This window comes from Homalodisca vitripennis, chromosome 2, assembly GCF_021130785.1.
Source record: "Homalodisca vitripennis isolate AUS2020 chromosome 2, UT_GWSS_2.1, whole genome shotgun sequence".
Classification (NCBI taxonomy): Eukaryota; Metazoa; Arthropoda; class Insecta; order Hemiptera; family Cicadellidae; genus Homalodisca; species Homalodisca vitripennis.
The window spans coordinates 49,069,652-49,083,904 of record NC_060208.1 but is presented as its reverse complement, the minus strand read 5'-3'; the positions used below and the strand labels follow the sequence as shown (position 1 = coordinate 49,083,904).

General features: G+C 31.5%; 1 protein-coding gene across 3 annotated transcripts in view; it reads right to left on the bottom strand.

Moving 5' to 3' along the window:
• Positions 1 to 379: 379 nt before the first annotated feature.
• The window catches only part of LOC124353925 (inactive rhomboid protein 1), a 291,736-nt gene continuing 277,862 nt past the window's right edge, over positions 380 to 14,253 (bottom strand). Inside the window, exons 15-22 of one of the 3 annotated variants that reach the window (XM_046803984.1) lie at positions 13,004 to 13,045; positions 12,017 to 12,105; positions 9,298 to 9,448; positions 7,919 to 8,032; positions 6,678 to 6,778; positions 6,004 to 6,157; positions 4,991 to 5,257; positions 380 to 3,754 (exon numbers count right to left, since the gene is read on the bottom strand). In XM_046803984.1, the coding sequence (XP_046659940.1) occupies positions 3,587 to 3,754; positions 4,991 to 5,257; positions 6,004 to 6,157; positions 6,678 to 6,778; positions 7,919 to 8,032; positions 9,298 to 9,448; positions 12,017 to 12,105; positions 13,004 to 13,045 (1,086 nt within the window). In that variant the 3' untranslated portion in view covers positions 380 to 3,586. The remainder of the gene's footprint in view (positions 3,755 to 4,990; positions 5,258 to 6,003; positions 6,158 to 6,677; positions 6,779 to 7,918; positions 8,033 to 9,297; positions 9,449 to 12,016; positions 12,106 to 13,003; positions 13,046 to 14,253) is intronic. The other 2 variants (XM_046803985.1, XM_046803986.1) reach the window with 2 other exon arrangements.

Below are 14,253 nucleotides of genomic sequence, written 5' to 3'. Positions count from 1 at the left end.
TAGTTTTTAACAAATTTTTCGTTAATTTTATTAGAATTGTTGTTTGATTCCAAGCAGTTTTAGCAACATTCTTGATATATTTTTCAGTTGTTTTCACAGACTTTAACAATAATTATCCAGATGTTTTTAAGAGAACTTTCAGTTATTTTAACAGGATATTTAATTTTTTAACAGATGTTTTCATTTATTTTCAACAGATTTTTTGGTTTCACTTTTACGGTATTTTGGACAGAAATTTACAATAATTTTCGGTCCGTCCCAAAGTTCCCTAGAAACTATCTACTCATACGCGTATATATCTTTTGTTTTGGTCTTTAATTTTTCACAGACATTCAATGACAATTAAACTGGGAAAAAGGAGTAAAAATCAAAATGTCAATAAGTTACAATGGATATATATTTCAATTATAAGGCTTTGGTCTCCCATAAATACAAAGAAATAAACATTTTATACAGTATATTATTGTGTGAAAAACACCCTACGCTTTACTTACACTTACAGTACGCCATCTGTCACTGCATGCGATCACTCAGTAGACTTAAAAAACACAAACTTAACAGATAACGAGTTCAATTTCGGACTACCAACAAAACGGCCAAAAACTTAATAAATAAACATATTTTATCGTTGAGTGTGTGAATCAATAATTATTAGTAATATCTTATGTAATAAAATGGTATAGGTAAAATTTTCTGAATTTCAAAATATACATTTTAGATATAAAATAACAACTTAGTTACAGATTTAAATACTTGCTTTGCATTGAATTTTTATTTCATATAAGTTCCTCATGAATAATTTCTTTAAATAATAAATAACTTAATATTTGGTAACGGCGTTCACAAGCTTTCATTAAATATCAGAAAAACATTATTTTTCATACTTTAATTACTAATAAAAATAATAACAAATTTTACATTGCAGGCAGTTTGGTTTTGTTGTGCATGCAAGTTTAATTTAAGAATTCATATGTAACTACGAAATTAAAAGATCAAAAATTTAAAACAGGAATAAATTCGATTCACACACTTTCAATTCGCATAAATATACTAATTATATTAAATAAAAAATACAAAAATATTACAACTTATTTTATAACGAGTTTCATTTTAGGCCTACTTACTGTAACTCTTTAATAGTAATACAAGAAATCTACTCAAATGAATGAGATAAAAACATAAATTATCTATGAACTAAAACCATTTATTAACAGTTTAAAAATTCTTTGTGAACAATGGCATAAATGTGCGAAAATATTTAAGTGCGCATTGTTAAAGGTTTCTTATTTGAGCTGTTATAAATTTCAAAATTATAAAAATTTAAAATTCATCCTTTGAATTGGGTTTATAATTTATTAAATATTTTTCAGGCGGTATATTGTTTTTAATTTCCAACATCGTCGAATTGATAATGATAATTATTTCTATTCAAAATCTTATTTAGGATGTCAACATTCTCTATAATGAGCATTGCAAATGTTTACATCCAAGTAAATTTCACTGTGTTAGAGTTAGTAAAATATTTTTTTCTGAATCACAGATAGGCAATAAACTAAGCATATTGTTTTTTTTTTATTTTAGTTGAAGGTGGTTTAAATAGCAAGCCAACATTGGTCACATGCAATTTAAGTAGGCCTATAAATTTCATCAATAAACCTTAAATAGAAATAAACTGTCTGTAACAAAATACAGCAATTATTTGAAGCAATGTGTATCTTATAACTAAATATTACCAAATATCACTCAAATTCAATACTGAAATTTTATATATTATGTACTTACTATGAGCAAATCATTAAATTCCTTGTAATTTCATTTATCGCGGTTAAGAGTGTTTATATATTTATAACTAAGGGTAAAGTTTCGTTGTACAAAACACGTTCACTGTGAATGTTGAAGGTTGGGGTTAGAGTCAAAGCAAGCATTTACTGTACCACATTTCCACAATACTGTCACTGAAATCCTACTTTACTACACCGAAAAGTGAAAACAAATTGCAAACTGGAAAAACAACATCGTGCTTTAATCACAATATAAAATACCCTAAAATAATATATATAATGGAATTATACTGATAAAAAATGCTAAATGTCTTTTAAGAAACGTATATATTGTTGAGCTTTAATTGGTTATTAAAATTAAACAACCAAGAAATATTTTGGCCTTAAACACATAAAACAACTTACGGGCACATAAAATTTTTGGGTTTTTACGCATAAATAAAATTTAAGCTAATGATAAAAAAAAATATAAGCAGATATATAACATAATCATTATTAATTTAATGCCTTTTATAAATACTTACGAGTGTAAATTGTAAAAAAACATATATTTATAATAATAATCAAAACTATATTTAGTAACCAATGTATTAAAAAAGTAAGTAATTTATTAGTATCTAAAGGTAAAACGTTAAAAAACAGTTTGAATTGATTGTATAAAACAAAATTTGATTAACTTATAAATTATTGAAATAACTCCAACAAGTACAACGCAATATTATATTTATACATCCAAAAAGATGTTTAGTAAACGTAATTAACGAAACAACAACGCTTTCACCTCACCTAACCTATATATAAATAGCGTAAGGATAGAAACGGGGCGAAAATTGCCAATCTCCAGCCACACAGTACAAGCTTCCCAGCAGGGTCGGTAACCCCAAAAATGTTATACTTATACATTAATAAATATGGTACGGTATGTATATACAAAACCGGAAAAATATAATTTACATATTCCGGGTGAACTCCATCATGAGTGTACCGCTCGTCACGCTGTTGAGCTTGATCGCGATCATGAAAGACTTTTCGGCTACATTTAAACCGAAACTCACATCAGTTATGTATATAATATGTTACAAGTTACAAAATACCCACTATGATAAAAATATTGTCCGGTTGAGTCTGTTTTGTGCACTCTTCTCACTGGGGCGCGCACTACTTAAAATTAATCAGTCACCTTGGAACCTAAATGTTTCTTCATATTTTTACATTTTTACAAGACTCCTGTGTTTTTACAAGTGTAGCAGTCACAGCTTTGTCCTCACCCGACAGTAGACAGATCTTTCAAGGGCCTTTGTGGGACTTCGACGTTAGTATATTTAATATATAACAGTATTGCAATACAAATATTTGTTTAAAATATACTATAAGAACTTATAATGCAGTTGCAGGGAATAGAGGATGAAGGTACGTTGATATTTAGAAAATGCTTTAAATATAATTTCAGTTATAAAATGGCAGCTAATATCCTCATGCTACTACTCAAATCTCGTAATTGTATTATAACATTACAATGTTCTAATTAATTCAAAATATATTCTTCAATAAATAATACATTTTTATAAATAAATTTTCTTGAAAAGTCTCTTTGAATATGTGTAGTAATTTTGAAAACTCGTTAAAAACAGTGCAATAGATTTGAATTTAATCTGCAAAAATTGCGACGAGAATTCGTTGAAATATTTAAGACCGTCGAAGTGCCCCAAAGGTCACAAGCAAATGCTAGCAGCGAACGAGAAGTTGGCGTGGAGACGGTGAGTGACGTGAGATCTGTAGCGGTGATAACGCCGCCTGACCTTGTGTCATACTTCGGCCTCTTCTCGCTTGAAGTTGATGTTCTGCGTCGCGCAGAAGTCCTCGGTGAGGGGGAGACAATTGAAGTAGCTGCAGGACTGGCAGTCATAGATCGGGAAGATGTAGAAGGACAGCAGCAACGTTAGGAATAGGATGCCGGATGTTATCAAACAAAACTAAACAGAAAGATAGATTATAGTTCGTAAGTTAGATAAAATTAAATCCAGCTGAAAGTACACTCCTCATAAAAATTAGTTTTTTACAGATTAAATTTAAAAAATGTCTTTTGGGTTTGGTTTACATCTTTTTCAAAAAGAGTGTACGGTCTTCCGGTTAGAGCACCCACATTTATTTTTGAGATAATATCCACAACAACGGGATAATCACATATATACAGTAACACATATAACCTACTTTTGGGAGTAGATAGTAGACATTATCGCAAATTTAAATCTGTTTACTCTGCTTAAAAGAACATACACTCTTGGCAATAATGTAATGTGATATGAAATCACATTTTTTAAATTTAATATGTAAAAAACTCCTTAAGGAAATATTGTTTTTTAGTCAATCCATTTTTCCAGCGTATTTTAATATTTTGTATATTGTAAGGTCCGAGAGCAATTTCAGAACCATCTGTCCACGTTCTTAGAAAATTTACGTAGCCGTATTCCAGTAATGGTTTTAGATAGATATTTAAAGTTTGATATTTTTCTTACACTCAGTACTCACATGAGTACATACAAATTTAATAACATCTTAAATGGTCAGGTGAATTAAGTGTGTTGATTTGACATGAACTATCATGGCCCTACAGTCATATTTTATCTGCTTGCGGTTGTCTAGGATATTGTTCACAATTGATAAGTCCAATTAAACTGATTCAAACTAAGTCGAGTAAAAAAATTAAGTAATCATAAATTAATTAATAGGGCAACACTGGTAAGAAAACTTAAGGTTTAATTATAAGGAAAATCAAAACTTGGATAAGAAGGTATGGAAACAGTGGCAAGAAAAGGGTTTTCGGTTTTGAAGAATAGGGAGTTAGGAAAAATAAAAGAGAAAATAACAAATATCTCATTTCCTGTTAATTCAGCGACTTTGACTTTGAAATTATTGATTTGGCATATGGTTCATCCATATTAATTACGCAGAACCTTAAACATTGAGTTGTATTTGTTTAACCACAATATTCAAATTAAATGAATTCAGAAAAATTTATTTTTTTATTTTTGTATAATTGACCAAAGTTACTTTTGGAGTTTACTGATAATTTTAACCCCTTCAATGTATAAATTAACAATATAAGTAACAGTTAAACACTAAACAAGACACAGGAATTATAAATTACATACAAAGTTCCATTTTGCTAGAATTGAATTAAATAATTTGCCCAGTAATGCTGGACTCACCCATATAAGGCAGATCTTCTTCTGGCGGTCGTACTCGCCGAAGGAGACGAACGGCAGGAGGGCAAAGGACAGGAGGAAGCCGAAGACGAAGCCGAAGAGATGGGCGAAGTTGTCTACCCAAGGCAGCAAACCGAATAAGAACAGGAAGAGGACGATGCAGACCAGTTTCAGCAAGGCTTGACGAGGGTTGCGCAACATTTGCCAGCAATTGATAACCTCGACCATGAGACAAGCTAGCAACCCGAACTGTGCTCCTGCTGGTCCCACCTATCGAAATGTAATATTGTGGTAAGAGTGCGTAAATAACTTGAACTATAGATATAATTCATGATTGTCATCAGATGATACATCATTTATACACATACTACACTGGCATCTATCTTATTGTGAAAATATTTTCAAGTAGAATGTTGATAATACACGTTTCGGTTATGTGCGTACATACACATTGGGGAACTATTGCAAATCCTTGTGGTAGCCCATGTTTAATGTAATAGGCATAGACTTGATATTGTTATAATTATTGCTTTTAAAAACAAAATAACAATTTAATATCATGTGAACACACGGTAACCTTGTATTGCTTTTCTTAGCCTCAAATAATTTATCTCCAAATGACTATAGTGATTAAACTCGAAATTTGTACCTATGACTAATACAAATTGGATGACGTAGTTTTAATGTTTAAATGTGAACACTACTGAAATAACTATATCGCACTCATCGAGAAAATAAAATCCTGAACGTAAATAAATCAGGATGATGCAGATTTTAGTATATAAAGTAGTGTTTATACAATAATTACATTTGTGTATAGTAATATATGTTATGATAGTGTCAGTTTACACGTTTTAGAAATTATAAAGATTGTAACATAAATTTTGTCTCATTCACAACACATGGCACTAAAAGGAACGATTGCAATGATAAGGGATTTATTCAAAGAGTGGTTACCAAGAGCCAAGTTTCTGTATTGATACCCAACACATTAGAGTAAAGGTATGTCAACTCACATCCGCCCTGTAGGGTACGAAAATGGCGCTGGCGAGATTACCACCCACTCCAGAGATCATGTAGATAAACATGATCCTCACAGAGCCGGTCAATTTCTCTAGATCTCTCATCATGAACCATTGCAGAACAAGAGTGATAGCCAGGTGAATAATACTGTAACACAGACCATTATTTATCAATCTTACAATGTAGATGGGTTATTCCTAGGAAATAATTTATACATGCTACCGGGAAAACATTTTCCGAATGAAACACAAAAGTAATTTATTTATAAAAAAACATTTTTAATGAAAACACATTTTATAGCTTGAATAAGACAGATATTGAACTATATCAGTGACGAAATCAAGTCGTTTTATAATAAAAATAACATTTTAATTTTAAAACTGTTCTCATATCTGTCATAATTAAGGATCACTGTAACTTTTTTCTATTATCATCTTCAGGAAGCTTTATATCGCATGTAAAATTAAATAATTATATAATCCATTGTAATCATTTTGGAGTACCAAACATTTTGCTAGGCAGGTATGATGTCTATAGTTAAAAAGACTACAGCACTCTGCGTAAAGTATAATATTACTGTGAAATGTATTAAATCTGAGTCCGTCTATACACATAAAGATATGAATCAGGTGAATATTATTACAACTCTTGACAAAAATGAGCTCACCCTGCATGAAGGAAAAGGGAAGTCCACAGCCTATAGAACTGGTCGGGCACTTCTGGCGAGTAGAAGGGTATCATTCCACATACGTTGTCAAGACACGATACCTGCAACCAATAACAGAATAAAGGAACTTTCTACACCAACTATACATACTCTTAAAAGAGCAATGTATTAAACACACAAAAAACGTGTTTTAAATCGTGGTTTGTCCATCTAGTGTGGTATAAACATTGTAATAAATGGGCAGACAGCATATTTTATAGACCACGAAAATTTCTCGCTGTATGACCATAAACGAAAACCAATATATTATTTTTTTATTTTCAACAACAATAAACATTAATAATTTCCACGTGCCTTAGTTCTAGAAATTTTACATTCAATATTTCCCAGCATACGTTTTCTTAAATCAACAGCACACTAAGAATGTCTCCATATTCCTTATCGTTGTCAAGTATATGGCAACAGTAAATTGACATATTATCATTGAAAAGGAACGTTTCATACTTAACTAGTAATTTTTTTTTACTTTACGATTTATTATTTATTTTTTCGATTAAATACATATATATATATATATACATCCATATATATACACATATATACAGTATATATATATATATATATATACACTCATATACGTATGTATTTATATATATATATATATATTTCATTCTTAGAAAGTTACATTTTGTGTCCATAGTATTACCTACATCACAGTCAAAGTTGTCATGCCATTAAGAAAGGAATATTTTAACTTGACAACTATCCTAATAGTAATTTATAATAGGTAAGGATCATTGTAGTTAGTAATTGTCACCTAGAGTTTTTTTTTTTTTTTTTTTTTTTTTTTTTTTTTTTTTTTTTTTTTTTTTTTTTTTTTTTTTTTTTTTTTTACATAAAGAGTGATGAAGTTCTGGACTTGACGTCTTAACCATTACGGTAGTTTATACTCCATATCATCATTATATATTGAATTTATTTCAAGCAGGACAGTTACAATTTTCTACAATATTATGAAATATTAACTCAAATACAGATTTTTCCTTATTTTAATGTATTATTAAATTCGCAAATACTATGTTGTTGGACATTCCCTTTCATTGACTAAATCCTTATACGAATGGATACTTCTGTTTACTTTGATTAAGGAACTACACGCAGTAATTCCTCTGCAAATCTATTACCAACATTAAAGCACATTGTCTATTTTTTCTTCTAATATAACCCATTATTTCTCTCACCTGTGAGCAGAGAGAAGCCTCCTCGTGGAAGTAGCCGTGTACAAAATCACAGTACTCTCTAGTAGTGATCCTACAACTGCCGTGAATGCCTATACAGCATGGGTGTCCTATCACCTGTAATTCCAACACATCGTTTATACATTTTTTTGAAGTAGTTGTGTATACAATTTTATATACGTAGTCCAAAATCTTGGATTAGACTCAAGTGGTTAAGCCATTAATATTTAAGAAACTATTTCAATGTAATTTGAAGATTTTACATCAAATTGCTATAGAATATATACACATTTCTGTATAAATCTTAGATTAAACTAGACAAACGCATTTTGTTGCAAACAATTGCACTTTGAAATCAACCAATCCATTTATCTGGGGGTAAACTTGTTTAAATATAAATTGAGATCATGTGTCATAGTTGCATAATAGCTAACCCTAATTGGTTAAAGTGATAATATGCTTTCGAAAGTACGTTAGGTTAATTTAGGTTAGGTTAGGTTTGGTCTTTGAGTTAGATTAGTAGATAATTCTTATTAGTGTGCATATGATGATTAGATAATCGTGATTATTGACTTGGACTACAATTGCTATGTATTATAAATAATGATTGGATTAATTACTTTTGTCATTTAACATCGCTTTAGCTATTACGTATAATGACTGGTCACTTAATGGTTCTTTTTATTTAAAAATTTTGAGCCGCCACTCCAAAATCCCATTTTGGGATTATGTAAAAAGTTATAACAGTGACTGAAAAGTTCACTTCTATTTCTTAGAAAGGTGTACTGAATTCCATCCCTCCATCTTTATTCATAAAAAACTAAAGATAATGTATACTTTTAACTCAAACTCACACTGTGTGTGTGTATATATATATATATATATATATATATATATACACGTGTATATACATATACATACATACATACATATATACATGTATATATAGACCCACACATATATATATATATATATATATACAGTGTATATACATTAATTACATTTTTATAAATAGCAATAGCCGAATTTAATTTCAATAAAAATTGAATCACAAAAAGTACTTGCTCCGCTGGGACTTGTGTATATGTAAAAGTATTAAAATATTTTTTTTATAATTACGTACACAATCCAACAACAAGGAAGCATCGTTCACATACCCTCAAATTTATCTCTACCTTAGATTTAAATATTAATGCGGTTTATTGTAACGTTAAAATTAAATTGCAATAAGTAAAATTGAATCATTGATGAAAACCCAGACAAAGAATTTAAAATTCTGTGATCCTCGTTAACACAACTTCACGTTATGTTTACCAATTCCCTAACTAAAAAAGGCAAATTTGTTTGGGATGCAACGCAACTGTCAGTATAGAGATGCTCACCTCACAAACCATGTGTTCTGCCGTGAGCCGGTCTTTCTGTCGATCTCTCAGCTGCCTCTCACTACTTCTAGAGGTCTTGCGGCAGATCGGCCACTTGGTGATGTCATCTGGCCACTCGTAAGGAGCCACAGACGGCGGTGCTTCGCAGAACCTGAATTACATGTAATACATTACATATATAGGTGTCGGTTACAGCTACTAGGGTGTTAGCAAGTACAACAGTTCAGGGTGGTGATCCATCTACGAGGGCTGTTTTTTAAGTAAGGTCCGTTCTCCCGTACACGGTAGTAGTTCGCGTTCCTGCCGTAACGAGCGTGCGCCCCGCCTCCCGGCATTCCTAGCAAAGAACTTCATGTCAGTTGCAGCTCTGTAGCTAACCTGCATGCATTACTGTGGATCTTTAAAATTTTTAAGATTATCGAATTACCCGCCGCGTGTGAGATTCGGTCAGTGATACGATTTTTGACTGCAAGAAACATGTCGGCTGCTGACATTCACCGTCAGCTTTGTGAGGTGTATGGTTCCAAGGCAATGAGTGAAGGTAAAGTGCGGAAATGGGTCCGAGAATTTAAAGATGGCCGCGAAAATGTCCACGATGAAGATCGCTCAGACCGGCCATCTATGATCACGGGAGATTTGGTTACTGCAGTTGACGCAAAAATTCATGAGGACCGACGGTTCACAATATCCACTCTCTCTATGGAATGTCCTCAAGTGTCCAGGTCATTACTGTACAAAATTGTGTACAGAAAACCTAAACTTTAAAAATTTATGCTCGAGATGGGTACCCAAACTCCTCACTAAGGATCACAAAAAAAAGAGATTAAGCAGTTCTTTGACTTTCTTGACCCGCTACGACGTGGAAGGAGACGACATGTTGAGTCGAATTGTCACAGGAGATGAAAAATGGGTATCTCATATCACTCCTGAATCAAAGCAACAGTCCATGGAATGGCGGCACACAACATCTCCAGTCAAAGTCAAAGCCAAGCAAACGCTGTCGTGGCGCAAAGTTATGGCAACTGTGTTCTGGGACAGGCGCGGTGTTTTGCTAGTGGACTTTATGCCGCGAGGAATGACGATTAACTCAGAAGCCTGCTGCGCAACCCTGGCCAGTCTCCGACGCGCCATTCAGAACAAAAGACGCGGCATGCTGACAAAGGGAATTCTGCTCGTCTACGATAATGCAAGGCCTCACACCGCTGCTCGGATACAGGAAATGATCGACTCTTTTGGCTGGGAAGTTTTGAATCATCCGCCGTACAGCCCCGACCTTGCTTCGAGCGATTTCCACCTTTTTCGGTACTTGAAAAATCATCTTGGCGGGAAGCGCTACAATGACGACGAAGAAGTCAAGACGGCCGTGAACTCCTGGTTGTCAGAGCAGGCGGCAAATTTCTTTGAAGAGGGATTTCAAAACTTAGTTTTAAGATATGATAAGTGCCTTAACAAACAAGGCAACTATGTAGAAAAATAAAAAAAAGTATGTAGAATCTGAAAATAAATGTATTTTGAAAAAATAATTGTTGTTTATTTAAAAAAATAACCCCTTACTTAAAAAACGGCCCTCGTATCTCTACATGCTAATTACTCTTCACCGATATGTTCAGTATATCAAATTAAATAAAAGAACTAGGTAATGTTCGGGGTGATAAAAGTAAGCTACGTTTCCACCTATTTCAAACATGGATATTTGTATATACTATTCTACTAAGAAAAAACCGTCTAGAGATAGTTTATTAGTAAACTTATCTTCGAAATTCCTTTGATTTTATTTGATCTGGTAAAAATCGTTAAATACTTTAAATATACCTAAATATTTTTTATAATAGGTCTTCAGATTGACATTAGTTCACAGTTAACTATGAAAGTTAAAAGGTGACTGCAGAAATCACATAAAATTGAAGTTTTTGTTTTACATAAATATGTACTCCAATTAAGCTCAATGAATGATGAAGATAATAGGGCTTTGGGGACTTGCTATCCTTTGACGTAAAAAAACTGAAAAATTATATTTCGAAAACTCATGGCTGTGTTTTTTTTTTTTTTTTTTTTTTTTCAAGGAGTGAGGTATAAGACATTCATAACAATTAGCAAATGAACAAAATATCTTAAAAAAACAAAATCATTAGACGTTATACCTTAAATAACCAAATATGGGCATTATACTCGTACGCTCAAGTGAGAAAAACCACACAAAAATACCACAATAAAGGTGCGAAGCTGTAACATACGTTTTACACATCATGGCAAACAATTGGAGACTAAGCAACAAATTCCATTGGCACGTCATGAGGTATATCGGCCTGGCCGCTTCTAGTCTGACGAAAAAGGTAACCAGAACTGTAAGCAAGGTTGCCTTAAGGAACATCTTAAAGTCCAGTTTACAGTTTATTGTTTTTTGTGTGTTTTAATCGATAGTAAAACTGAGTTAAAATAAGGTTGACTTTAGTAATGAACTCCATAGCTTTTTATCCATGAAGCCTCAATTCATTTTCGTTTGTAAAAGAATCGTCATGGTATATTGTACTGTAGTTGTATCCCATTTTATGACGCATTTTTGAAATTAGCAATGTTCAGCAGTGTTGTAATGGCCCATTCCTCATATTACAATTGATTTCAAACTCTCACATTTAGTTGAATTTTGTCTCACCAATATTTTCTTATCATTCAATATACAAAATAAACAAATTACTATAACAATGTTTATAAAACTCACTTGGGGTCTAGACCACAAACAGTTCCAGAGATACGGCCTCCCGGGCCCGAGTCCCCTGGTGACCACTTCTTCCACGTAGAGATTGTTTTCTAGAACAATGCAACCAAACGCTTGAAAAACCTGTATTACTTTTAAGTACAACACACTTATTTATATTTAATTTTCCGTATTGTCAGGCTATAGTTTAAGTTTGTTTAAATTATGTTCAATATTGTTTAATTCCCTCTTTAATATATATATATATATATATATATATATATATATATATATATATATATATATATATATATATATTAACGTATTAATAGATGACAGAGGATTTTAATAAAATAAAATTATGTTGAAATATACATCAAGTTACTTTAAAAATGTGCATAAACATTAATTTAAACTGTACAACATATTTTAAGTATCCTATAATTTGCTAAGCAAAGCAAAATTTCTTTTGAAAGTGCTCATGACTTAGTCAAATCTTTGTTATGAATTGATAAGACTCTTTGTATTTAGTTCCAAGCAACTTTTATTAAAATTACCATTTGAAAATTAACCAACATCTAAACTTATTTTTTACACTTTGAATATAAATGTATTATTTCCTTCAAATTTATTTAAAAAAATATCAAACAAAAATATATACAAACTAAATAGTTACTGGAATATAGTGATTACAACATTGTTATTGCAGATCTTGAAAATAATATACTGTATAGTTCTAGATACAGATAATAACTCACGTTCAATACCACGGGCATGCCAGTAAATATAATAGGCTAATTATATCAATAGTAAGTTAATTGAGCAACAACAGTATTAAAGCTACATAAATAAAATACAATTTCAATAAAACACTGTTAAAATAAACAATAATTAATAAACGCTAATGTCACACCAATTATAAAAATAATTAACAAAATCGTTTAATAAATCAGGACAAACCACATCACACAGAAAAATAATCCATGCGGAGAAAACTTTCATAAAAATTACCGTAGGTCTCAAATGCTGCATCAGATCACCCCGCGAAGAGACCAGCATATGGCAAAGAGAGTCATAAATACACATTGGAAATACATATTGTTAATAAAACACTGAGAAAGCCTAAACATATATTAGTTGAATATATCAAGTCGAATATATTAGAGTAATTTAAATATTCAGAGCATTAAAATATGAAGCAAATTTAAAATTCCGATAGTGCAGGTTTGTTATTCTGTACCCTCGGCACGGCGACATGACCACTTGTAGTAGTACTCAGTATTCACTGCCATGTCTCTTATTTCATACTCATGGCCTGTCTCTGTTGACAGAACAAGTCTATAGTGCCCTTTGCCGAATTATAATTAATTATGTGACATGACAGACCATTAAATTATGCAATACAACAAATGATAATAAAATAAAATTACAACTTTATTTTTACACGCAGTTTAATGACATTATTGAATGATTAGGCTAAATTATAATTTTTAAACAGAATACTTTTCTGAATAGTATAATTTGTAAAATGTAACAGAGCAAAATGCATTTCAAACTTGGATCATCTAAAAGAAACTACAATGAAAAGGAATGGAAATCACAGAAATGTAAAATTAAAATCACGCCAAAGATATAACAAAATCAAGTCGATTTTGACGATCGTTCTTGTGTAATCGCATGGAAAAATCAAATGAACATTTAAAATAAAATGCATTTAATTATTGCATTAAAATGTAAGTAACTGAAAAAAATTGATTATGACGAGCGTGGTATTATGTAAAATCGTCATGTAAGGACCTAAACTCATAAACGAATTATTAAACAAAAATATCATTGAGGGTAACTATATCAGTCCAACACCATACATACTAATTGACACTACTCGTAAACGTAACGTAACTTAAACTTACGCAATAGCTGACAAGCCAACTGCGTAACACATCATTACACAACTGGTCAGCAATAATGTTAGCTGTCAAGTTTTAACTGCGGTGGAACACTGAGTTGTCAATTGTCGGTTGTCAACTTCAATTGCCAATTTATCGCAGTACTACTGCTTCTTAATACTTTATAATGCGGCAATAAATAAAACCAAACATTGTTGTATTTTTAGTTAAAATACTCTTTGGTTTTTACGCTAAAAAGTTCATTTATAACTAGCAGAGAAATAATATAGGAGGAAGCGTTTACAAAATGAATGCATATACTTGAAATATTTTGTTTGCTTTTTCCGACTTTATGTATGTAGGCTATTATAAATA